Raw genomic sequence first — 23,062 nt, forward strand, 5'->3', positions numbered from 1 at the left:
ATGTGTAGCAAGCAACAGCATCAACAAACAATAAAGAAACCCTATCTTCGAGGACCGAAATTTTGGATACCCTGGCAGATTCCATTCAACAACTATGATATATCCGTTAAGTGTTCCACACGAATCTGTAACAGAAAAATCAATCAAGTCGGGTTGCTGTAGGCTTGGATGAGTAAGGACTTCATCAATATTCCTAGCCAGATACAGGATACAGGGTGATTATATGCTGAAATCGCAATACCCCCTGCAAGGGTACGAGAAAAGTTCTCTTGTAAAGAGAGGACTGAGACTGAATCAAACGCATACCATGTCCCGGTTGGCAATTAATTGCCCAGAAATCTACAGTGAAGGACAATCCATGCAAAGGATGACATGTGCCGCATATCAGCGGAATGAAGAGGAATGGGAGAAGCTCCAACAGTTGTCCGTTTTTTTGTAAATGAGCAACATGTCCATATATGTAGATATGTATGCATGAGCAGGCGCACGAATTTGTCCGGTATCGGCCTGCGACCGTTTACCGGACCGTGTTTCAACATTTCCCCTTCGTCAATAGATCTCAATGATGCGTTAAACCACCAGAACCAATATCCATCCCATGTCCCTTTGGCTTAAGGGCAATTTTCGCGCTTTGTACAGGAAGGGGAGGACGTGGCCTCTGCTGGGACGGTTGTTTCCAGGTTTACACCACGCATCCATCCATCTATGAAACAAACGATGACCATTAATCATTTATTTTCAGTTGCGCACATCCCACCCAAACACTTGCTCTCCTACTCACTGCCAGCCCTATACACTTCCCTGCCCCCGTCTGCCCTTGGGTCTGTTGCATGCACTGCCTGTAGTTCTGCATATCCCAATCCACTCACCAATTTCAAATAAATGAAAGATAATTAGTTCATTTGCTGTTTTTATGTCATGTTTTTGCATTTGCCCTAAAGATAAACTCCGTTAAACTCCCTTTAAATTCTCTTCATTAAATTATGGGTAGAGTATGACGAGAAAGGTAATTTTCAATACCCATGAGGCCGGAATATAGCAAGGAGTATCCGAATTGCGCTGGTCAGTAAATGGACTACAAAATGTTTATTAATTGTCTGTCCTTCGGGTGTTTTCTACTCATTTCGATTTGGGGCTTTCAAGTTATTAAATAATTATTTTTTTCTATGTGTAGTAAATAATTTTCAGAGGTAGGGCTTTTTTCACAAAACTTAAGTATCTTACATCTGGTTATATTAAACTTTGCAATTGTGAAAAGCTAATAAATGCAGTTATAAATCGGATCTAAGCACTTTGTTGCTTAAGATTACTGTCTGGAAAGTATAAAGCTTTCAAATTCAAAATTCATTATTGTGGTGGTTTCCTTCCATATTTTTGAATGAAATGGGCATTCAAGAATGCCCACATCAAATTTCGAAAATTCTCTTTAGTAAATTCTTCTTGAAGGAATACATTTAGTTCCTTCACTGAGAGTTACCTGAGACCTCTAGCGAACCGAACGCTAGAGCCGAAGAACCTGGGAGCGTACGCAGAAAGTTCGCTCGCAACACGTTCGTTGTATGAACGAACAGTGAATAGTCAGTGCTTGTGCTTTTGCGGCCCTGGTCTTGTGTGGATTCTTTTCATTTAATTTAGTTGATTTTCCGAATATTATCACATAAATGGCCCCACCGAAAGGCAACAACAACCGTCCGACTGGACGTCGCAAAAAGTCCAGCAACCTGTTGCAGACACTGCTGGACAAATACCTGAATATAGGCTTTCTCAAGTACCTGGTGCTCGAGCCGGCCGCCTTGCCCATAATTAGTGTTCTGATTGTTTTGGCGGAAGCAGCTATCAATGTGTTTGTTATTCGGCGCGTGCCATATACGGAGATCGATTGGGTGGCCTACATGCAGGAGTGCGAGGGCTTCCTGAACGGTACCACCAATTATGCCCTGCTGCGCGGTGAGTGCTCAAGGTTTTCTCGAGTTTATTTTTGGACACCAGCGGCGGCTGCCATGTGCCCCCATTCCAATGCTTCTATATCTAAAGTTTCTGCTCCATCCCTCTGGAACCAATGGGAAGTCCTTTGCTTGGACTGTGACTGTGAACATCGTTTATTCGTCTCTTCCACTTGGAATAGGTCCTGCTGCTCGTACCCCTAGTCTTAGACTTAAAACAAAACGTTATCTTAGGAGCAACATTAACATTGTTTTTGCTTAAATATTAACGTAAAACAATTGTGTTTCAGTTGAACATAGATTTGATCTTGTTTAAGAAGCCTCCCCCGCCTCCGCCTTCGCTTTGCCCTGATCCCCCACTGGGCTTGGACTCTTTTTGGTCCTGCTGTTCCTTGGTTTCGCTTGTGCTTTCTTTGCTGGTTCCTTTGGCTGCTCCGCCTCCAACAGCTCCGGATTGTTCACTCGCACCTGTTCTGCAATTATAGAAGAGCAAAAGACAGGGATTGACGTTTAAGTATCATTCAGACTGTTAACCCACATATATTTGAACTGCGAATTGAAGCTCCAATTACATTAGATGCTGCATTGGGCAATGAGATTGAGAATTGACTTGCGAAATTGAGTTTCTATCTGCTAGGGTGTATTTACGTTGCTTTCTTACTGCCATTTTTTGTCTGGGTGACGCCGTGGATCTTGCCTGGCGTGTCCAGCTCCAGCTCGGCGAAGGCCTCGATGAGTGCGCGCTGCTCCTTGCTCAGCTTCCGCGGCACATCAATTTTGATGTGTACATAGTGATCGCCATGGCCGTGAGCGTTTACCCGCTTAAGGCCCTTGCCTCGCAACGTGTGCTTGTGGTGGGAGGAGGTGCCCGGTTCAATGTTAATCCACTGGTCCTCGTAGACGCCCTGGACGCGTACAGTGCCGCCCAGGACGGACTGTGACACCGAGATGGCCACGTCTGTGTGTACGTCGGCCCCGTCACGGCGGAAGTAGTCGCTCCGTTCCACTCGGAAGGTCACAAACAGTTCCTTGCTGCCCACCTGCATGCGCACCGTTTGTCCGTTCTCGATGCCCGCCGGCACCGGTACAGTCACCTTGCGGCGCTGCACAGTCTTTCCCTTGCCCTCGCACTCGCTGCACGGATACTTGATGTACTGGCGCGTGCCCTGGCAGTAGCGGCACGTGGAACGCATGACGAAGGGTCCCGTCGAGATGGTCTCGAAGCCTGTGCCGTTACAGTACTGGCAGCGGCCCGGCTTTGTGCCCGGCTCGCACTTGGAGCCGGCGCACTTGGGGCACTCGTCCACCACATTGACATTCACATCCTTATTGACGCCGCGAGCTGCCTGGGCGAAGGTCAAGTCCATGACCATCTCCTGAGCCTGGCCGAAACCGAACTTGGAGTCGGCGAAGTCGTCGAAACTGTTGGTGCGGAAGTTTCCCTCGCCGAAAATCTTGCGGAACAGCTCCTCGGGATCGATGGTCGAGCGGAACTGCCAGCTCTGTGAGAAGCCCTCGGGTCCGAAGGGTCCTGCCCCGCCGCCGCCGCCACCGAATCCGCCACCCTGACGACTCATGTTCTCCGCCGTCTGGCCGTAGGTGTCGTACTCACGCCGCTTCTGATCATCGCTGAGCACCTCGTAGGCCTCGGAGACCTCCTGGAATTTGCGACCGGCATCCGGGTCCTCCTTGTTGGTGTCCGGATGGTACTTCTTGGCCAGCTGATAGTAGGCCTTCTTGATATCCTTCCCATTGGCGTTCTTGGCCACCCCCAGTGTCGTGTAGTAGTCTTTGGCCAGCATGCGGCTGGAGGTGTAAAAACTGCGGACTGTGTGCCGTCCATCATCGCGTGTCCTAAGTCCCAGCAATGACAATTTGGACGCGGACGCGTGCGATATACTCGGCGCTGCCGTGGGGCCCCAGGCCGAGAAGCTGGAGCTGTGTTTCAGAGTTGTCCGTAAGTGCTGTTGGTACCGGCGGCAGCAGCGGATCGCCGGCAGTTGCCCGCGGAGTACGAACAAATTTTGACACGAAATCATATTTACATTAAAAGTTATAGTTCTCAGCTAAAAACATGCCGTAATAACCTCCATGCTTCTCGAATAAAAACTTTCCTTCTCTTTCTGACACTGACATCTGACATTTTGACAGTCGCCCGACGACGTTGCTCTTCTTTGAATTTGCCATTCACAGTGCGCGCCCAAAAACACAGCTGCTTCGAAACAGAATTCGAACTGTAACGGAACGGAACAAGACAAGAACAGACAAGGGAAGTGTTAATTAAACTATTTCTTTTGTCTACATTGCAGGTGATACTGGGCCCCTAGTGTATCCGGCGGCTTTTGTGTACATTTACTCGGCCCTCTACTACATAACGTCGCATGGCGCTAATGTGCGGGTGGCGCAGTACATCTTTGCCGGGATTTACCTGCTGCAGATGTGCCTGGTGCTGCGCCTGTACGCGAAGAGTCGCAAGGTGCCGCCGTACGTGCTGGTCCTGAGCGCCTTTACCTCGTACCGCATCCACTCGATCTATGTGCTGCGTTTGTTCAACGATCCCGTGGCCATCCTCCTGCTCTATGCGGCACTCAATCTCTTCGTGGATCGCCGCTGGACCTGGGGCAGCATTCTCTTCAGCCTGGCCGTGGGCGTCAAGATGAATATTCTGCTGTTTGCGCCGGCCCTGCTGCTTTTCTACTTGGCCAATCTGGGACCGCTGAAGACCTTCCTGCAGCTTGCAATTTGTGGGTCGGTCCAGCTTCTGCTGGGCGCCCCCTTTCTGCTCTCCCATCCGGTGGAGTATCTGCGTGGCAGCTTCGACCTGGGCCGCATCTTCGAGCACAAGTGGACGGTGAACTATAGGTTCTTGAGTCGGGAGTTCTTCGAGCACCGTACGTTCCACCTATCGCTGTTAGGTCTGCATTTGGTGCTCCTGCTGGTGTTTGCCAAGCCCACGTGGACCTTCTTCCAGAGCTATGTTCGCCTGCGCAGCGTCCAGGACCAACTTCAGCCGCAAATTGCCAAGAAGAATAGCGAAGTCCAAGCCCAGAGGAAGATCAAGAAGGAAGCGAAAAAGGAAAAGGACACGGAGAAGCTAAGCGCCGAACAGCAATCCTTTCTGAATGCCTTCGAAAAGACACTACAAAAGTCATCGGGCGGCAAGGCAGCGGCTCCTCCAGCACCCGCTCCCGCTCGGGCGGAGTCCGAGCGCTATGGCATCCACTTTGAACGGTGCACGCAACTGGCCCTTCTGCCCTTCTTCCTGTGCAACTTCATCGGCGTGGCCTGCTCCCGCTCGCTGCACTATCAGTTCTACGTTTGGTACTTTCACTCGCTTCCGTATCTGGTCTGGTCCACGTCCTATTCCCTGGGCGTGCGCTATCTCATTCTGGGCATCATCGAGTACTGCTGGAATAGCTATCCCAGCACTTATCTGTCCAGCTCGGCCCTGCATCTCTGTCACCTCGTATTGCTTTTCGGTGTGGCCCGTCAGATCTTCCAGACCATGCGGCTGAATGCGGCGGCCAAGCAGCAACAGCAACAGCAAAAGAAAGTGCAATAACTAGTCATACAGTAGTGATCCACACTGTACTTGTAACCAAATGTAATGAAGCTTAAAATATTTATGGATGTACTTTTATTTAGTCTTTTGTAGTGGCGCTGTACAAAGTGCCGGGGGAATTGGTTACCAACTCGCCCAACGAAAATAAGATTCAAGCTAGGATCTACATAAAATAGCTTACAACAATGTCCGCTTAAAACTACGGGTACAATAATACGACGAGGGGATACGATTCTCCCCATTTTTTAGGCAACATTTTAATCGCTTCCCACCGCTGTCGTGGGCGTTCGCAGTGTCAGCGGCGTGACCGATGGAGGTGGCGACATCTCGCTTGGCCCCGACGCTGTCGCCGTCTCGTCGGGTGCCACGCTGCTGCTGCGCTGAACGCTGAAGAAGCGGAGCAGTGTCGTCTCACTGTTTCGGCGACTGGAGGTGGGTGTGCGTGGCTGTGGTTGTGGTATGGATCCGCTTGATCCGCTCGCACCACCTCCAGCATCAGTGTGCGAGATGCGCCGCCGGGGAGTGGCCTTTAAGCGGGGACTGCACTCCGACTGACGCAGGCACTGGAGACGCGGCGACGCCAAAACATCCACAGAGTTTGCCTGCTGCTGCTCCTCGTTGATCTTGTCGCTGAGCGAGACGTGCGCCCTGCCGTTCATCAGCTTCTGCTTGCGTATGTTCGTCAGCCAGTCGACCTTTTCCTTGGCCTTGCGCTTGGGCGACATTATGGCCAGATGCGGTGCCTCCCCGTCCAGCACGTAGTTGGGCAGGTTCGATGTGGGCGAGTAGATCACAGAGGAGAGGGGCTGCTGGCCAGCTCCCTCGGAGGCAGCCGCTGCCGCCACCGCTGCTGCAGCTGCAGCTGCGGATGTGGTGGGTGGTGAGGCGTATATGTGGTTGACATTCTCGCTGAGCGGTGAGTGGACTGGCGAGGAGTTGAGGCTTAGCAGCTTGGTCCCCGGGGAAATATCATCGGCGGCTGCGTTCTCCTTTTGCTTTTTGCTGGGCGATGCTTCTTCCTCGCCAATCGGCGGCAGCTGAATATGCCTGCAAGTGGGCTCTTGGCTAGAGGGCCCGAAGAGTCGCCTTCCGCGGGATTCCAGGGGCTTGGTTCGTTTCTGCGGTTGCTCGGCATCTGCCTCGCTGCTGGCCACGCCCAGCATGTCCAGAAATGAACGCTTCATGGCCACCTTTTCGATGGAGCCGGGCGTGCGTTCGTTCTGGTCCATCAGGCGCTTCAGCGAGCGTGGCGTAGACTCCAGATCCCTCAGGTTGTACTTGTGGTTTCCGGTGGCCGGAGCCGTGGACTTTTTGCTGAATTGGCGCACATAGCTTGCATGGCCGCGATACTTGTCCGCCCTTTCGGCCTCGCTAAGACCCTCCAGGTCGGGTCCAATGCGCCAGATCTTATGCCGCGCATCGTCGCTGCAGGTGACAATGGGACAGTCGTGGGAAGAGCCCCAGGCGACGCAGGTCACCTCGACCGTGTGGCCCGACAGAGCCACCAGCGGCTCCTCTGCATGTTCTAGGTTCCAGATGTACGCCCGCTCGTCACTGCTGCCGCTCAACAGGTACTTTCCATCCGGACTTAGGCAGGACTTGATGTAGAAGGTGGAATTCAGCAGACCCTTGTAGCAGGCCAGCGGCTTGGGGGAGTACGATACCAGATTGTAGCAGTAGATCGTGTTGTCCATGCAGTTGGCAAAGAGCCGCGTCCCTGCCGCATCCACAATGAGATTGGTAAATCCCCGGAAGGTGGAGTGTCCGGCATACGGCAGCTTGTGCCTGGGCAGCGGCTCCTTCCTGTAGGCCGTATAGTTGCGTCGCAGATCCCATACCTTGATCACGCCGTCGCCAGCGCCACAGGATATCAGGGTGTTGTCGTCCTGGAAGGCCAATCCCGTGATGCTGCTCGAGGTGGCGCTGGACGACATCTTGGGCGTGCGTGAGCGCTGCTTTCGCTGCGAGACGGGCGTGCCCGGTCCCCCCGTGTGCCCGCTGTAGATGCAGTTGTCCACGCGAGAGGTCAAATCCATGTTGAGATTGGCCCGTATGTCCCAGATGAGAATGGCTCCGTCTCGCCCGCCAGTGGCAAACACGGCTGGGTCTGTTCGCTTGAAGGCGGCCGACTTAACGGATCGTGTGTGGCCAATATACGAGTTGAGTCCCCTAATGCCCGAGCCAGCCACCTCCCAGAGCCGTGCTGTGTGGTCCCCCGAGGCGGAAACGAACCGCATCTGCCCCGGGGCCCACTCCAGGTCGAAGACTGCATTGTAATGGCACTGTGGCCCCGGCAGGGACTGCTCCTCCGGCTCGTGGTTGCGCTGTGTGGTGTCCTGCAGTGTGATCTTGCCATCCTCATTGGCTATGGCCAGAATGTGCCTATAGCCGTTGCAATTGGCAAACTTGGCCGAAAATATGGGCGGCTCTGGGTTGAAGTCTGGGCAGTAGTTGGCCGGAGCGATTCCCCGCCAGCTGTCCTCCTTGGCCACGCACAGGCGACGCAGGGCGAAATCGTAGGTCCGCTCGTTGGCTGCAATGAGAGTGAAAAAACCAGAAATTAGTGCAGCTCTCAGATTGTCTCCATCGTGGTCTGCGTCTTTGTCTATGTTGCAGTCTAGTTTTTCAATACGTTTTCGCTTGCGCTGCAATTTCGGCTAGAGACCCGGAGATCTGGAGAACCCTTCCCTGGATGAGACAGCGACGGATCACAGACTGATCCCAGGCTTAGCTTATTGCCACTAGAGTGCCACAGACTGATCCCAGGCTTAGCTTATTGCCACTAGAGTGCCAATTGCCATTTCATTTCAATGTAACTTGTCGAATAAATCACATATTTACATAGAAAATTCGACCGCCAAAAGTGAAATTCTCCCGCCATTCGAAATACTCACAGAACCCGTGCTCCCTGCTGCGCAATTTGTTGTCTATGTTCATTTTCACACCAGCTATACGAATAGAGCTCTTTTGGATCGAATTACACTAGTCTAATTGCTATTTTATTCAAAATAAAACAATAGAAAACGATGCTAGCATATTTTCAACGACGCAGCTGGACCGTAGAGATGGAAATGGGGCGGCGCGAAGGTTATCGATGCAGGTGCTATCGAGAACAGTTAACCCATTGTCGACCCCGAAAATTATAAATCTTGAAAAATCAAAGCGCATTTGAGATGTATGCTTCATCGTGGGCTTTTTTATGCAAAGATGAAGGATAAGATGGACCTACAAGAGTTATTATTATTATATGTGTTATATTCCCCGACTTAAATCGAGTTGTTATCTTGTTTAAATAAAGGGGGCCTAAGTGGGTTAAGTTCTTTTGTAATCGGTATATTTCCGGTATGTTTGGAAGATAAGACGGTATATTTCGGTATATTTCTGAGGGTCAGACGGTATTTTCAGTCCGCGGTCACACACGCTGTTGCGCTCATTCATATTTTGTTTTGTTGCTCGCTGCTGATTTTTTTTTAAACAATTGGAACTACGCATAAACTCAGCCAAGAATCGTTCTATTTATTATTTATGTAAATGCTGTTTTTATTCGGAATTTTTGTATGTAACGCAGCAGTAGATTAGCAGGAGCCACTTCATACAAAAGGCACTCAAACGGAATTTCAAGGATACTCGGCCACAGGACTGCAGCAACAAAAACACAGGTGAGCCTTGCCTGAGCGCCAAACTCGACCTTCTTTCCCTCCCCACCACCCGGCCTGGACGAGTGTGGGTGGGCGAGCCTGTTGCAATCAATAATACTCGGAACAGCACAAGTCCACAATCGTCAATACACCCAACACCAAAAACAACAACAACATTAATGATATCAAACACGCAAATGCATGAACACGACAGCTTCGGAAACGACGATAAGTTGGCCCAGAAATTCCGCTCGCTAAGACTTTTTGTGGACGCTTCAGTGATTGTGGGTTGAATGCAAAACGAAAGAAAATGCCTCTAGTGCGCTCTAGGAGTAGCGCACTTCCGCGTTGGTCATTTGGCGGCTCATTGCCCATTTGTCCTTGGGTTCCACCACCACAAACTCTCTCTGCTCTGTTTCTCCCCATGTCCGTTTTTCGGACCGTATTATTGCATTTCGCGTGACCTTAACCATTTGGAGCGGTCCGTGTCATGGTACGGTTTGCTAGCTAGAAATAGATTCAGAACTAGAACTGGAAAGAAGAGAAGATAGAATTCACTTAGTTAAATGAAAGACTAGAGGTGGACAAGAACGACGACCAATGGCGTTAATAAGTGTCCGGGAATTGGAGGAACGGAAGCGATTTATCTATTCACACGTTATGACCCCAGTTGACCCTACAATTTCCCCAGAGGAGTCCCCCCAACCCTGGTCTTGAATAACGGTTGAGGTGCGGCAAGGCAAGGCTCCTTTTTTGGACAGTTGGGAAAACTTGCCGCACGAGCCATTTGCGGCATAGACACGTACAAATAGCGCGTGCCGCGTCGCAGCGAACCCGTTAGAACAGCCTTATGAATAACCCAAGTGGATTGCGGTTTGCGCTGACTTGTCGACACATGCCTATGGAGTCACACACACAGCCACGGGCCTACCATTATTCTTTCTTTGATTGAAACACAAAGACAGAAGGAAAATAAACCGCAGCGCAGTTGAAGAAGCAGTAGGTTTCTTTATCAAAAGATACGACGACTATTAACATTGCCTAATCGTACATGTACCCACCCATATGTCTCTGTCTCTGTTTCTGTGCTTTCCTTATCAATTATCATGCTTGCAACTGGATCGACGGGTGTGTAGCCCAACATGTCGGTGGCAGGTCTACGACAGTGCCTGCTCCTATGGAGCGTAGACTACTGGAACTTGGAAGGTAAAAGTGTGGATTCGAATTGGTATTGTGCATATCTTTTCTCTCCATTGGTTTTCAGTTGTTCGTTCAGTTGTTTTGCGTTATTTCTGTTGTTCAACAATACAGATGCAGTTCGCGATTCGCGATGAATATGCAACAATAATAATAATATCTCTCATACTCCCATTAGTCATGGCTGACAATGTGTTCAAGTCGCAAGATATCGGGCTACGCGCTCAAAAGAAAATCCTCTCACGCATGGCAACGAAAAATATTGCAAAGACATTCATCGATGGGACAACGGCCTCGCTGCTGGATAACCTGTACAGGCTGTGCAAGATGCATACCGGCAACAAGGCCAAGGCGGAGAAGCTGATCAAGAATATCATCAAAATAGTCATCAAGATTGGAGTTCTGCATCGGAATAACCAGTTCAGCGACGAGGAGCTGCAAAGAGCCGAGAACTTTAAACGCAAGTTTCAGGTAATCTACAATAATAAAACATTCTGTTTGACAGCTTCGTTCATTTCTAATCGATTTCCCTTGCAGAACACCCAACTGTCCATCATATCATTCTACGAGGTAGACTACACCTTCGACCTGGCCTATCTGCAAAAGTCGATAGCGGAATCGCAGGTGGCACTCAAGTCGATTGTGCAACCGCATCTGACGGACAAGTCATTAGGTCGCATCGATGAGGTGTTTGATTTCTTTGGCGATGCCGTGCTTTTGGAGACGGCCTTCAAGCCGGACTCGCCCTACCGCGAGGTTATGGGCAAGATTGTGGTCGACATCAACTCCGCCATGGAGACGGGCGACATCTGAGGGCTCTCATTGCGTCGAAAGAACTTGCGACTTGTCGAAAGAAACCAAAACAACACAAAACAGCATGAGACACTAAGAGCTAGCTGCAAATTGGAAATGCTTGGCTTGTAAGCTCCACCCACCAACACCAAAACACAAAACACATAAAACTGAGGATAGTACAGACAGAAAAGACATATGTATGTTTAAGCCAGAGTTTAGTTTAATTTTGGATAGTGATATATCATTGACAGCAACAAATATCAAAAGTGAACAAAACGTCCGTATTGTATTGATTTATTTAACGACAATGTTAACATTTTGTAACGATTAAGAACTACTACTATATGCATTTTGCCAAAGGAATTAACCAAACGGAAATTGTAAACTCTAGCAAAATGCTTGTATCTTTATCTGTGTGTTTGTATGAATGTATCTTTGTACCTTAAAGCGTGCAAGTCGTGTCTATGTAAATGTGGAAAATTTCTGCATAAAAGCAATTATTTATGGTATATATTTAGAAATGTGTATCTGTATGTGAAGGATACTCCGTTTTGTTACTCTTAATACTCGCTGTGTCCTCTCTTCTATCAGTCTTACAGTACTTAATTAATTAATCGTTGTTGATCTCCACCAACAAGCTTTGCTTTCCCCTCAGAGACCAGCACCACACAGAACACAGAAATCACATATTTTACTTGTTGTGAATGCTAGTCTATATTTAGTTCTTAATGCTAAGCTGACACTAGAACCTGCTTATCCCTCTTCACCACACCTGTCTGCGAGCCATTTGTTACGCATCGATTTGTATTTTGTATCTTATGTATGTATTCCAAGCCCCCGTCCCAGAGCCAAAGGCATGGGTCGGTCACTCACCCTAAAGCATTATTTATGATATTCCACTTCGGTTGTTCACACAATGATATTCTATGTATCCATACCCAAGGCATATCGAAACGTCGGACAATAAGTTGATTGATTTTTGTATGACTTTGTCCAGAATATTGTTAGTTACAAACCAATGTTCGATATTAGGTACATTTTGAGAGAGCACAATTTTAGTCGTTTAGATTTAAAATATTTATTGTTTTACCAACAGAATTATGTTGAGTATGAAAATAAAAGCAACAAATACCAAAAATTTAACTATATTTCATTCTTAAATCATACACTTTCCCTACTCCTCTGCTCACTCTGCACGTTTTTGACTTAACACATCCTCATCCCCCAGTTGTTTCTGCTGCCGGAACAGTTCAATGAGCTTCTCGGTGGCAGTTTGTGGAGCATCCAAGGGCTTAGATGCCTCAACGCTGGGATATTCCTGACCATGAGCTTCGGGGGAGCGTAGCAGAAAAGGCGTCCAGGGCCCCTGGATGGATGGTACATCGGTGTGCCACATTTTCCGCAGACGCAGCGAGCTGGAGCTGCCATTTTGTGTCCTTAACAGATCGACCCACTTGGTTATTTCCTCCTGGGTGCTGTTGCGGCAGCTCAGCCACTCGCGATCACCGTTTACTGCGAGAAATTAGTATTATCCAATAGTAAAGACAAACTAGCCCTCCACTTACAATACTCGCCAACCAGAACCGGTGTGCGGTGCCGACGCGGCTTCACGTAGACCACAATTCCGGGGTTCTCCTTTGCAAAGTTTACCAGGTGGTTCTCGATGAAATCCCTACGGATTGGATTGCACATGGTTGGATGGCAATTTCATTTAACTTTAACACAATTCTTACCGCATGCCTTTGCTGGAGCCATTGTTCTTGCAGAATTTCAGCGTGATTCGCTGCAGTTGGCACACATAGCGTCCCAAACCATTCTGCAGGGGGGCCCGTGGGAAGCCAGACTTTAAAAACAAATGACTGTTGGACATTATTCAAACACGCTTTGGTCAGAATTTATTTCAATTTTCATATCCAAAATCGACGTAACCGGCCAGCTGTTTGTGCTGTAGACAGTGATGCCAATCTAGCTCTAAGCATATGTAGAGAGAATTAGTTAGATTAAACCACCTAGCAACCTTATGTCATACATTCATATATATATATATAGAATAATAATTATATTACTTTATTGTGCTATTTTTTGAATTTGCAAAAGTTTGAGTTCCTCTGTTTTTGTATATTTCTACTATATTTTTGCTTGATTTGAGCTAACTTTGGTGGCAGCAATTTCCGAGCCAAACTGTCACCTCTGATTCTATGCAGGGTTGTTATATGCGCCGCCAGTTGATAACGGCGAAGAAGCGGCACAAAAGAGACAACAAAAATGCAGGTCGCGTCGTTTTTCTTTTGATTGGAAAATACCCCGACATAGAAATAGAAAGCGTGCAACGTGGTGTTAAGTGGAGCACACAGAGAGCTGGCCTCGACGCGTGGCTTATCAGTGAATTTTGAAAACATAAAATGGCCACAGTAAGCAAGAAAATGATTTTTATTGCAACTTGCAGCTTGGTAAACAGCATCTTTGCATAGGTATTTGGGGCGTCAAAGTCAAAGTTCCCAAAGAACGTAGTGCCTGATGTCGTAGCCGAGGAGGAGGAGGAGGAGGAAGAAGAGGAGGATGACGACGATGAAGAAGAAGACTCTGCCGAATCGGGCTCGACAACCTCGTTCAGTCTTCAGGAGTGCATAAACGAGTTTCGGGCCCGCCGCATTAGACGCGTCTCCACCCAAAGCCGCGACTGTGACAACAACCACAACATGCCAAGTGAGGACCAGCCCGTGCGCGTACGAGGCACATCCGCCGATGCGGACTTAATTAACCAGAATCGCTGTAACAAGGCCCAGGAGCGAAAGGGCAAGCCATGCAAGAATGGTTTTTGCTATTGCTTCACCAGCGACAGTGGCGATTGTGCCTCCACGGCACCGACACGAGAGTCGCACGTGCGCCAGCCCAGACGCAGCAGGCGTTCCGAAAGCACTAAGGTACGAGTACTAAAACCCTTTCAGACAATCAAATAACAGATGTTTTTTCATCCACATGATACGTGTGCTTGTCCAGGCGGCCAGTGCGTCCATGCCGCTGGTCCAGAACCATTTGGACAGCCAGAGGCAGCAGGTGGGACGTCGTCACAGTGAGCCGCCCAACGTGAAACAGACCTCAAATATTCCGTTGACTGCCATAAGCAGTATATGTGCCGTCGGCGATGATGCTCCGCTCATACAGATTATTCAGGAGCTGCGCGATAATTGTGTTGTGTCAGAGGTGCGCGTGAACCGACAGAAGCTGCCAGGATCAGGCTGCCAGCCAAGGTCTTCGCCTGTTAAGACCTGCAAAGTGAAGGCATACGATCCGATTACATACAAACCCACTGCCCCGGCCTTGTCAAACATCAGCGAGCAGGATTCTGCCCTGGAAGAGGAGCCGGAAATGGCTCAAACAGAACAGCCGACTAGTCTGCAGTCCGCTCGCCAAAGCTCCCGGTCGCGTCGCAGCTCTGGTGCAGGTGGCCGTCTCCTCCAGAAGCGTTTGTCACAGGGTCTGGGGAATTTCAAGACACGCGATTGCCAAGAGCCACCACCGAAGCCGCCGCGCCGTAGCTGCCAGAGTCTCGATGGGAAATTCTCACTGTCGTCGTTGGCTTCGACAACGCCTTCAGTGCGGGAGGCTGAGCGTGTTTTGGACGAGTTCCTGCGCCAGAGAGGCGTCACGGTACCCAGTAGCAACAATAACTCGCCTCGAAAGAATAAAAAGAGCAAGCGCAGGTCCTATCCGATGGGTAAGTGGTAGCCGAAGCCAAAGAATGAAACTGAAACCCAAACCAAATTGGAAACAATATCCCTTTTAGCTAAACCAAACCAAATTAAACTTCAATTTTCTTGTCAAAATAAAAAGATATTTTGTTTACCAATTGAGTTACGGTTTCATTTCCTGGTCCCAGGTCCCATTACTTCTCTATTTCGCCTCTTAACTCGCTTCAAATTGCAGCCGAAGTGGAGAAGCCCCGGCGCAGCAGACAGCTGCCTACGTGTCCCTCGCTGAGCGACATTGAGCGAGTTGTGGAGTCCAAGCGTGGCTCGAACTACGCCCGAAATATACAGCAGGCCAGTAGCAAGGGGAAGAATGCCGTAGCCGACAAACCCATGAAGGAGATCCTGCTGGGCTGGACAGAGCCAAAGATCAACGACATGCTGAACTACGAGAACAAGCGGAGTACCCATTTCAAGACCCAGGCTCCTATGGCAGAGCCCCAAGTGGCCATTGGCTGGCAGCTACCACAGCCTGTAGTGCCTAAGATCTCCTTAGACACTGTCGACGGCAGTATGTGCGAGAATCTGGCCTCCAACATAGACCGCAAGCACACTCCCATCAAATATCCGCGAGGCATCAAGTCTGCTGGCGGACAGGCCAGCCATAAGTTCATTTGGGGCGAGCAGTTGCGCAACTTTTCGCCGCTGAAGGCAGCCAACAAGCAGCCTACACTCAAAACCAAGTCCAAGAACTTTCTTAACAACTCAAAGAACAAGATACTGCGCTTTGTGTCGCCCAAAAAGTCAAATCACCCGGAGAACCCGGCGCGACGGCCCACACCTACTCCCCGACTCTGCACTGTGGGTGTTCAGACATCCACATCGCAGTTAGATCTGCAGTCGCAATCCCCACCGGGCAGCTATCATTCCCCCATGCAGTCGACGCCATCGGCCACAACGACATCCACCAGGCAGCAGCCGGACAAGGAGAGCAGCGGCGACCAGCCGTACTTTGATTTCGAACGCAAGATCGAAGCACCGAACCCGCCCAAAAAGATGCCACGTGCCACGAACCGTGCTCGCAAACTGAACTTCCATACTGAGGCCGAAGCACCCACCACCTATCGCTCCTTCCACAAGGATCTCGACCAGGATGTAACCATCACCAAAATGGGCTACCTGTTGAGCAATATTCGGGCCAAGCTGGAGGCGAGCGACGACCGCGCCGTGCGAACCTTTCGGGTGAGTCTAGGTCGAGTCTTTCATAAACAAATTTCGTATCTTTATTGACGAGTCAAAATATCCTTATGCCTATGGCCTATGGCTCATGGCTTTGGGCGTATAGTCTAGATAAGGTTAAATACAACGCCCAGAGCGTAGTGATCAGATCCCAAATAGTGATTGGGTATGGGTCCGACGCGGTAGCAGACGTTGACCGTCGGCAGACCATAAATGCTAGTCACCTGCAGCTGGTGCTGGCTTTTATCGCTTAGGGAGCGCAGAATGTAGTCCACGGTGATCCAATTGTCTTGCCGTGTGGATGCAATGCCGGGTCCCTTGGGGCCTGGCGGTCCCATCTCCACGGCCTTAAAATTGAGCAACTTTGCGGGTGGGCTGTCTGCGGTGATAATCTCGAAGGGCGGAGAATTGGGGACGCTGTTGAAGTCTCCAGTTAATACTATGGGCGTAACTTGGCCACTCTTTGGGTCGCATGAAAATGTCTCTAGCTCTTCAAGCAGCCTGGTCACCTGGGCACAGCGCACATCATCGCGTTTGGGATTGTATAGCAGGTGGGTGGTGGCCACTATGAACTCCTTCTCCGTCTGACCTTTCATCCCGAGTTTGGCGAATAGAGCCACATTCTCGCGATTCAGCAGCTTCACATTCTGATCGTAAAACTCGATTGGCCGTTGGTCTAGCAACTGGAACTTGCATGCGTCGTAGATGATGGCACAGCCGTCAGTGCGCTCGCCAGTCTTTTTCTTGTAGACGTACTCCAGTTTCTTGCCATTGCCCATGCGGAGTCCCTGCATTAGATCAAATATGTGGTCGTACTGCATTTCCTGGAGACAGAGAATGTCCGGGTCTAGTGTCAGTATTTCACGCTGGATGTTCTGCAGGCGACGTCGCCAGGTCAGGCAGTCGGTTCTGAGTTCCCCATATAGATAGAAATGTTCTACCAGCAGGTCCTGGGCGAGTATGTTGTACGAAACTACTTTAAAGCTGGAGTCCTTGCTCACGTGACCGTGTCCATGTCCGTCTTTTGTGCGCCTCCATTGCCGGTTTCTGTCGTATCTATCCATGGCGTCGTCTATTTGGTCACTACTCTCGTTCCTCCTGCTGCTTCTGTGCTTGGCTGTGCTGATCCCGAGGGTGCGAATGAATGAAGCTTGGCCTGGCAGGGATCGGAGCAGGAATTTGTACATATCACTCGATGAGCGTCCCCATCGAGTGCAACAGATTTCGAATGCGCCAAAAGCCAAAAATGTAGAAAAAAAACTATGCTCTCGTCAGCTGTTTGCTTGTTGCTTTCGTGTGTTCTTCGCAGGGATGGGTTTGCGCGCGTAATCGAAATCGATAATGGTGGTTTCTAATCGAAATTTAAATATTCGCGGTTGGTTTCAATTGCAGATGCGGGATTTTCATTAATTAATTACCGTATATTTGTGTTCGTCTTCTCAGGATTCTTCACGCGTTGAGGCAATCGAGCGTCAAAAGGAGAGCTTCGATTGCATTGACGGGCCACATAGCTTGAGCGCAACATCGGCCACAACTCAATATCAACGTGATGCGACATATGTGGCAACCACTCAATATCCACGTGATACGGAATCTGCAGCAACCTCGCAATATCCACGGGACACGACATTTGTGAGATCTACTCAATCCAAACGTGACACGACATTTGTAGTACCTACTCGGCATCAGCGTGATCTCGATTGCGAACCCATTTATTCAGAGATCGAAGAGGACTGCTTGCGTATAAGGGGCAGTCCGCAGTACGAGGTCAGGACTGCAGTGGAACGGCAGCCCAGCGATGCCCAAACTTCAAGCTCCACGGCGACTGGGAGTGAGTCGACAGCGGCTGTCTCTGACTTGAGTGTGCCTGCGGATCTGTCAATACTCTATGCAAGGGTGCAGAAGCCACAGAAGAAGCCTCAGCCGAGTCTGCCTCCAGTAAATCTGACTGCCCAGCCGGTGGCATTGGGGCAGTGTCTGCAAGAGTCCCTGAAGAGTGGCAGCTTCTTTAAGTTCATGCCACTGCCTGATGAGCCTAGTAGCGAATGTTCTCGCTCTGAGTCCACAAGCGAAACCACAGATTCGTCGGTGATTCGCAAGCCAAAACCGACGTCCCCACCCATGCACCAGTCGCTAAACAATATAAACGAAAGGAACTCGCCGCCAAAGAAGAACCGAAACCTGTCGAGGTCCGATCTCTCCCTACAGCGCAGCCAGATCTTCCTGGACAATTTCTGCCGCAGCGAGCTTGTGCTCGATCAGGACGAGCAGGTCAACACTCGCCTTGAAAAGATTCCAAATGTGAGTATTCGTAGCAAATACTACCTCATACGCATACTTATCCTTGTCTAACTACTTGCAGACCTGCCTCAGAGCCAGTAGCCCCCGCAATGAGGATGCTGTCTCCTACGACATGCCCGAGGGACTGTACGATGATTACGCCATTGAGGATGCCAGCGCCGGCAGTTCCTTTGTCACCAACGACTACGGATCGTGCCAGATTGAGCCGCCGCCGCCTCCGTCAGAGAACCAGAGCACACCAAAAAAGAAAAGCCAACGATATACAACTAAGGTAGAGATTTTTGTTGACTCCTATTAGCGCCTAAGGCTTTCTGCTTTCACTTGCCATTGCCATGTTCTTGGAAATTGTAACCCTTTGTATATATATATCCATAACTACACTGTACACAGCTCGCGCTTCTGAAGCATTTGAAATATATGTAAGCTGCTTGGTTATCTAAACACGCGTAATAATTAATTTTCCAGCCACCGAGCAATCTCAGCATCGACATCAACGATGCCACACAGTCGCCAGCGCGTCCATTTGGCCACAATCTCAGCCACAGCTGCCCAACGACTCCACAACAGCCGGCTAAACCATCCGCCCAGCTGGCCCACAACAGCAGCAGTCTGGGGGAGCTGGTCCAATCGCTACCCAGCCCCACTGACAGCCAGCTGATGTCGGTGAGCGCTCTGGCCCGCTATCGCCTCCTCAAGGATGCCCTGCGGCGCTCTTACCGGAAAGGCAAGGACTTCTTTCTGGCGGAGAAGCATCGACTGACCCACAGCCTCAATATGTCCCGCGATCAGTCCAACCAGACCGACGGGGAGCTGGACAGCAGCACCTACTACGCCAGCTTCAATCTCGACTGCCTGCTCAATGAGTCGCTAACCACCAGCGAGCAACTGGCGCAGGCTGTCAGCATTTGTCGGAAAATGCCCGAGCTGGAGATCTCCAACGAAATGGTGGAGGCAGAGCGCCTTTTGCTATTCTCAACCCTGCGACAAAGCTCTCCCGCTGATCCTTGCCAGGCCAGCGATGCCGTTCTGGCTGCCAGGCGGCAGGCGCAGTGCGTCCTAATCGATGCCATGCAGCTGCCAGTGAGATCAGATGCCAGCCAGGACATGTTCTTCAATTACCATTACATTTGCACGTACGAGTTCGAGGGACGCATTTGCTCCACACAATCGGTGGAGTGCCAGAATGGCGTTGCCCTGTTCCGTGACTGCGGACTGGAGTTCTACAGCGCAGGCCCGGTGGAGGCGATGGAGTTGCGCTGTCAAATATTTATGTTTCGGCTGCGCAAGATCTCTACGCTGTCGCTGGAGCCAGCCAAGACAGTGGTAAGTGGCTCTAGTCCGACTTGCAGGACCTCGCTAAAATTTTCTCCGCTTACAGAAACGCGGTACCAGCAATCTGTGTTCGTCCACATCCAGTTGCTCCGGCAGCTCCGCGGGTGAGCGAGTAGTATCCCGGTTTCGCCTACATGCCTCCTTTTGTTTGCGTGCCATTGATTTGGCTCCATTCGAGCTGTTGGCCAGCGAGACGCAGGCCAGTGATCGGATTTGCTTGCGAAGCTCCCGATCCTGGCAGCTACCATTGACTACCCACACAAAATCGACCAATCTGGCGCCCGAAATATCCGTGACGGGGCGTGTGGAGGTTCGTTTGCCCAAGTCACATTACTCTGGCTATTTGAATGTGGAGGATCCGCAGAGGAAGCACCACTGGAATCGACGCTGGTGCACCCTCGACGGTGTACAGCTGTCCGTGTGGCAGCACGAAGACGATCTCAGTGAGCAGCCGCCCCTTTTCTCACTGCAGCTTCAGGAATGCCCGCAAGCCTCGATAGCTGCGGCACCGCGAGAGCTGTGTGCTCGTGCCCGGAGTTTTCTCCTACGGGAAAAGAAAGCAGCCTTGGGATTCTTTTTTGCAGCCGACACTCAGCCGGAACTAGACGAATGGCTATTGCATCTGAACGAATCTCTGTCTTTCGCCAAGCGATGGCTGGTCGCACCTTGAGGGATACACTATTTTATTCTATAATTTTATTGTGTGTTTATGTTTTCTCTTTATATTTTGTAGTGTTAAATTGTAAATTACCTTCTGGGATAGGATAAAATATGTTGAGAACATTTGTTCTACTTATGCTGGTCAAAGGAGAGTTTGCTCCCCATCCACCGACTTACCATTCCGGTAACATTCCGCCATCGCTGCCTTTTCTGGGGAGTATACTCGTAGTCTCTATCTTTAAATCGCCTGTTTATGGGGCTGTAGTGTACGTTACAACAACAACAGTTTATTACATACATAATTTACATCGGTTATAATAGTTCGTTAAGATATATTGTATATATATATATATGCATATGTAAAGTTTTGTCAACTGGATATAGATTACTATATAGTATGGTACATTAGTGTATGTTTTTTTTTTATGCGCTCCGTGTGCTCTGTGGATATTCTGTGGATTAGGGTATTCTAAAGCCCTCACACTCGTGTGCCTAGTTTATGTTAATGAATAGTACCCATACTATACTAAATATAGTATATGTACTATTAAAAATAAGCTGCTTTGTAATACGGGTTCTGAGTCCGCGTTTGCTCATTACAGTGCAAAAACATAAAGTCTGAGGTTATGTTTGTTGTGGTATGTGTCAAGCAATTTACATACTTACGAGTATATTGTACGACGTTACTCTAACAATTACTATTACAATTAAATAGTTGGTGTCTTCTCCTACTAGTCTCTGTATCTGTATCCTGTATCTGTATTGATCCTGATCCTGTTGATAACTATATGATTCTGATCTATTTTTTGTATATGTATATTTCTATTTCTGTACGGGTTATAAGTGGACATGCTGGAGAGCGTCTATAACGGTAGTTATTTGTGGTTCGGGGTCTGTATTGGCTCTGCGACCTTTAGGGCTTAGGCCAGAACGTACTTCCAGACGCGATTTGTCTGATGATTGGTTCCGATCTCAGTGACATACAGGGCCGACCCGTTAACACTGACGGCCATCGAATGCGGATTTTTGAAGTCGCCCCAGTGCCCGATAATGGCCTCCGACCGCGGATCGATGGTGAAGCCGCACACGGGCAACATCGAGGTGGGTCCGTTCACGGCGAAGACTATATCGCCGTAACTGGCGACGCCAAAGACGCGACCCAGATCTGGCTCCTGTATGGTGGCTGCAGGCTCACCCTCGCCATGGGAAGATTTCAAGCCGGCTCTGGAAGAGTTTCATTTTGCAATTTGGGAATCGTTTTAGGATTACTTTCTACTCCACTCACTTGGGACAGACAACGCGCATATTCTCGCGGTCAGCGATGCACAGTAGATCCAAGTGCTCCAACAGGGTGATGGCATGTGGCACCTGAAGTGACAGAAACTCTGGAAGGGATTTTGGAATGTTATGGTGAACACTCAAATATTAAATATACGTACCTGGTGGCTGTGGAATCGTACGAAGCAGCTTGCCAGCGGCATTGAACTTCAGGATGCGACTGTTACAGTAGCCATCGGCGATAAAGAACTGTGAATACATACATATATGAAAACATTCTTCCTAGTCAAAGGGCCTGAGAGTCTTACCTCTCCCGTGGTGGCCACGGCTATGGAAGTCGGCTTGCACAGATGTTTGACGGAGGATCCAGGGCGGAAGCGTTTGCCAATCGTAAGAAGAGGCTTGCTGCCGAAGGGCTTAAACTAAACCAGGACTATATAGTATAGGACTAGATAAAGGACTCTGTATAAAAAGTATGTACCTTGAATGCCTGGTGCATAGCCACGTCCGTAATCCAGTAGTTGCCATGAATATCGATGGTCATTCCATGGGGCATGTAGAACATATTTGAGCCCCAGCCAGATTTAATGGCGCCCGTCTTCGAGTCTAGGACATAGATGGTCTTCTCCTTAATCGGCCCGTACTCGATGAGGTAGTAGATATTGCTTTCGTTGAAGGTGCTGCAAGCAGATTGGACACACAAATCAGATATGTATACGTGTCCCACGTGAGAGTAGACACTTGTTACTATGCAACTGCGACAGCTGTTGACCTACTTTACATCCCAATAGCGGTCGGCGCGATGGAAAATGACTGGATTGCCCTGTGGGTCCACGGAGACGGCGGTGACCTGGCCGAAGCTGTGCTGCTCGGTGGGCCAGTTCTCCACGAGCACAGGAGTGGGCACACTGGCCGCCGGAATGGGTACATTGTCGTAGCTGCGCTGGTTCTGCAGGGCCACCTCATCGTCCACCAGTGGCAGCTGCGGCGACTGCAACGGACAGTGGACAACCCCTGACGATATGAACGACACAGTTTTTTGGTGGAGACTAGCTCACCTGAAGGTCCTTCTGCTGCATGCGGCGCTTGATGAGCGCCCTCACCTGGTTGAAGAACCGTTCGTTGAGGTTCACCCCCCCTGGCAGGTGGTTGCTGTTCGCGGCCACTGCTCCCAGGCAGAGCGCCAGCAGCGCCACAAGATGAATGCACGACATTTGGAAGTCCTCTGATTTGCGTTTTTCTAGTGGCAGAAGTTTACTTGTGCTCTGCTTGCGCGATTTTCTGCTCTGCTAACATCTGTTGGCGGTGTCTATATGTTGCGCTGGCAATAGATTAACTGCCTTTGGACCACGAACTCCACTCCACTCCCCCACACGCACTGACGCTGATAGTCCCACGCTTTTCGATTTTCGCTTTCATTTTTGGCGC

General features: G+C 49.7%; 8 protein-coding genes and 1 long non-coding RNA gene across 18 annotated transcripts; 3 read left to right on the forward strand and 6 right to left on the reverse strand.

The window, feature by feature from the left end:
• The first annotated feature begins 1,575 nt into the window (after positions 1-1,575).
• Alg3 (Alg3, alpha-1,3- mannosyltransferase) lies at positions 1,576-5,567 on the forward strand. 2 transcript variants are annotated; one of them, XM_001361038.4, is made up of 2 exons: positions 1,576-1,947; positions 4,253-5,567. In XM_001361038.4, exons 1-2 carry the CDS (start codon positions 1,662-1,664, stop codon positions 5,503-5,505), a joined length of 1,539 nt encoding a protein of 512 aa, XP_001361075.2. In that variant the 5' UTR covers positions 1,576-1,661; the 3' UTR covers positions 5,506-5,567. The 2 variants fall into 2 exon arrangements, with proteins under 2 accessions (XP_001361075.2, XP_015039994.2); XM_015184508.2 differs by lacking the exon at positions 1,576-1,947 and adding an exon at positions 4,161-4,179.
• LOC6898514 (protein tumorous imaginal discs, mitochondrial) lies at positions 2,091-4,067 on the reverse strand. Of its 8 annotated transcripts, none has more exons than XM_002138519.4 (2): positions 2,592-4,065; positions 2,091-2,416 (listed from the first exon to the last, which is right to left on the reverse strand). In XM_002138519.4, exons 1-2 carry the CDS (start codon positions 3,980-3,982, stop codon positions 2,230-2,232), a joined length of 1,578 nt encoding a protein of 525 aa, XP_002138555.2. In that variant the 5' UTR covers positions 3,983-4,065; the 3' UTR covers positions 2,091-2,229. The 8 variants fall into 8 exon arrangements, 4 of the variants coding, with proteins under 4 accessions (XP_002138555.2, XP_015039997.2, XP_015039996.2 ...); XM_015184511.2 differs by having other exon boundaries at positions 2,172-2,411; positions 2,605-4,067; XM_015184510.2 differs by having other exon boundaries at positions 2,172-2,416; positions 2,605-4,066.
• l(2)dtl (WD40 domain-containing protein denticleless) lies at positions 5,564-8,613 on the reverse strand. Its single transcript, XM_001361039.5, has 2 exons — positions 8,400-8,613; positions 5,564-8,038 (listed from the first exon to the last, which is right to left on the reverse strand). Exons 1-2 carry the CDS (start codon positions 8,440-8,442, stop codon positions 5,763-5,765), a joined length of 2,319 nt encoding a protein of 772 aa, XP_001361076.2. The 5' UTR covers positions 8,443-8,613; the 3' UTR covers positions 5,564-5,762.
• A 288-nt stretch (positions 8,614-8,901) lies between these two features.
• Positions 8,902-11,769, forward strand: sigmar (Tumor necrosis factor alpha-induced protein 8-like protein sigmar). 2 transcript variants are annotated; one of them, XM_001361040.4, is made up of 4 exons: positions 8,902-9,164; positions 10,280-10,349; positions 10,519-10,811; positions 10,878-11,769. In XM_001361040.4, the coding sequence occupies exons 2-4, from the start codon at positions 10,286-10,288 to the stop codon at positions 11,151-11,153; spliced, it is 633 nt and encodes a 210-aa protein (XP_001361077.3). In that variant the 5' UTR covers positions 8,902-9,164; positions 10,280-10,285; the 3' UTR covers positions 11,154-11,769. The 2 variants fall into 2 exon arrangements, with proteins under 2 accessions (XP_001361077.3, XP_004444228.2); XM_004444171.3 differs by lacking the exon at positions 10,280-10,349 and having other exon boundaries at positions 8,904-9,164.
• LOC117183582 (uncharacterized) lies at positions 9,021-10,048 on the reverse strand. Its single transcript, XR_004468712.1, has 2 exons — positions 9,950-10,048; positions 9,021-9,674 (listed from the first exon to the last, which is right to left on the reverse strand). It is a non-coding gene; the product is annotated as an uncharacterized lncRNA (long non-coding RNA).
• A 428-nt stretch (positions 11,770-12,197) lies between the features above and the next one.
• On the reverse strand, positions 12,198-13,103 carry mRpL43 (mitochondrial ribosomal protein L43). The gene is made up of 3 exons (XM_033377939.1): positions 12,869-13,103; positions 12,701-12,807; positions 12,198-12,647 (listed from the first exon to the last, which is right to left on the reverse strand). Exons 1-3 carry the CDS (start codon positions 13,003-13,005, stop codon positions 12,322-12,324), a joined length of 570 nt encoding a protein of 189 aa, XP_033233830.1. The 5' UTR covers positions 13,006-13,103; the 3' UTR covers positions 12,198-12,321.
• A 107-nt stretch (positions 13,104-13,210) lies between these two features.
• LOC4804531 (anillin) lies at positions 13,211-20,479 on the forward strand. Its single transcript, XM_001361042.4, has 8 exons — positions 13,211-13,546; positions 13,607-14,059; positions 14,136-14,853; positions 15,063-16,066; positions 17,507-18,364; positions 18,426-18,635; positions 18,830-19,687; positions 19,743-20,479. Exons 1-8 carry the CDS (start codon positions 13,538-13,540, stop codon positions 20,364-20,366), a joined length of 4,734 nt encoding a protein of 1,577 aa, XP_001361079.4. The 5' UTR covers positions 13,211-13,537; the 3' UTR covers positions 20,367-20,479.
• angel (protein) lies at positions 16,083-17,359 on the reverse strand. Its single transcript, XM_001361043.4, has one exon. The coding sequence runs from the start codon at positions 17,248-17,250 to the stop codon at positions 16,171-16,173; it is 1,080 nt and encodes a 359-aa protein (XP_001361080.2). The 5' UTR covers positions 17,251-17,359; the 3' UTR covers positions 16,083-16,170.
• A 147-nt stretch (positions 20,480-20,626) lies between the features above and the next one.
• Pal2 (Peptidyl-alpha-hydroxyglycine-alpha-amidating lyase 2) lies at positions 20,627-23,009 on the reverse strand. Its single transcript, XM_001361044.4, has 7 exons — positions 22,693-23,009; positions 22,411-22,625; positions 22,116-22,314; positions 21,943-22,056; positions 21,796-21,883; positions 21,642-21,741; positions 20,627-21,580 (listed from the first exon to the last, which is right to left on the reverse strand). Exons 1-7 carry the CDS (start codon positions 22,846-22,848, stop codon positions 21,277-21,279), a joined length of 1,176 nt encoding a protein of 391 aa, XP_001361081.1. The 5' UTR covers positions 22,849-23,009; the 3' UTR covers positions 20,627-21,276.
• Positions 23,010-23,062: the final 53 nt, after the last annotated feature.

Source organism: Drosophila pseudoobscura, chromosome 3 (genome assembly GCF_009870125.1).
Source record: "Drosophila pseudoobscura strain MV-25-SWS-2005 chromosome 3, UCI_Dpse_MV25, whole genome shotgun sequence".
NCBI lineage: Eukaryota > Metazoa > Arthropoda > Insecta > Diptera > Drosophilidae > Drosophila > Drosophila pseudoobscura.

Coding starts and splice junctions, on each gene's coding strand:
- Alg3 (XM_001361038.4), top strand. CDS start 1,662: ATGGCCCCACCGAAAGGCAACAACAACCGTCCGACTGGACGTCGCAAA. Junction 1,948..4,252: donor CAATTATGCCCTGCTGCGCG/GTGAGTGCTCAA, acceptor TCTACATTGCAG/GTGATACTGGGCCCCTAGTG.
- LOC6898514 (XM_002138519.4), bottom strand. CDS start 3,982: ATGATTTCGTGTCAAAATTTGTTCGTACTCCGCGGGCAACTGCCGGCG. Junction 2,417..2,591: donor AATGGCAGTAAGAAAGCAAC/GTAAATACACCC, acceptor CTATAATTGCAG/AACAGGTGCGAGTGAACAAT.
- sigmar (XM_001361040.4), top strand. CDS start 10,286: ATGTCGGTGGCAGGTCTACGACAGTGCCTGCTCCTATGGAGCGTAGAC. Junction 10,350..10,518: donor AGACTACTGGAACTTGGAAG/GTAAAAGTGTGG, acceptor TACTCCCATTAG/TCATGGCTGACAATGTGTTC. Junction 10,812..10,877: donor ACTTTAAACGCAAGTTTCAG/GTAATCTACAAT, acceptor TTTCCCTTGCAG/AACACCCAACTGTCCATCAT.
- mRpL43 (XM_033377939.1), bottom strand. CDS start 13,005: ATGTCCAACAGTCATTTGTTTTTAAAGTCTGGCTTCCCACGGGCCCCC. Junction 12,808..12,868: donor GGCTCCAGCAAAGGCATGCG/GTAAGAATTGTG, acceptor TCCAATCCGTAG/GGATTTCATCGAGAACCACC. Junction 12,648..12,700: donor GGTTCTGGTTGGCGAGTATT/GTAAGTGGAGGG, acceptor AATTTCTCGCAG/TAAACGGTGATCGCGAGTGG.
- LOC4804531 (XM_001361042.4), top strand. Junction 14,060..14,135: donor GGCGTTCCGAAAGCACTAAG/GTACGAGTACTA, acceptor GTGCTTGTCCAG/GCGGCCAGTGCGTCCATGCC. Junction 19,688..19,742: donor TGGAGCCAGCCAAGACAGTG/GTAAGTGGCTCT, acceptor CTCCGCTTACAG/AAACGCGGTACCAGCAATCT.
- angel (XM_001361043.4), bottom strand. CDS start 17,250: ATGTACAAATTCCTGCTCCGATCCCTGCCAGGCCAAGCTTCATTCATT.
- Pal2 (XM_001361044.4), bottom strand. CDS start 22,848: ATGTCGTGCATTCATCTTGTGGCGCTGCTGGCGCTCTGCCTGGGAGCA. Junction 22,315..22,410: donor GACCGCTATTGGGATGTAAA/GTAGGTCAACAG, acceptor ATCTGCTTGCAG/CACCTTCAACGAAAGCAATA. Junction 21,884..21,942: donor CCGTGGCCACCACGGGAGAG/GTAAGACTCTCA, acceptor ATGTATTCACAG/TTCTTTATCGCCGATGGCTA.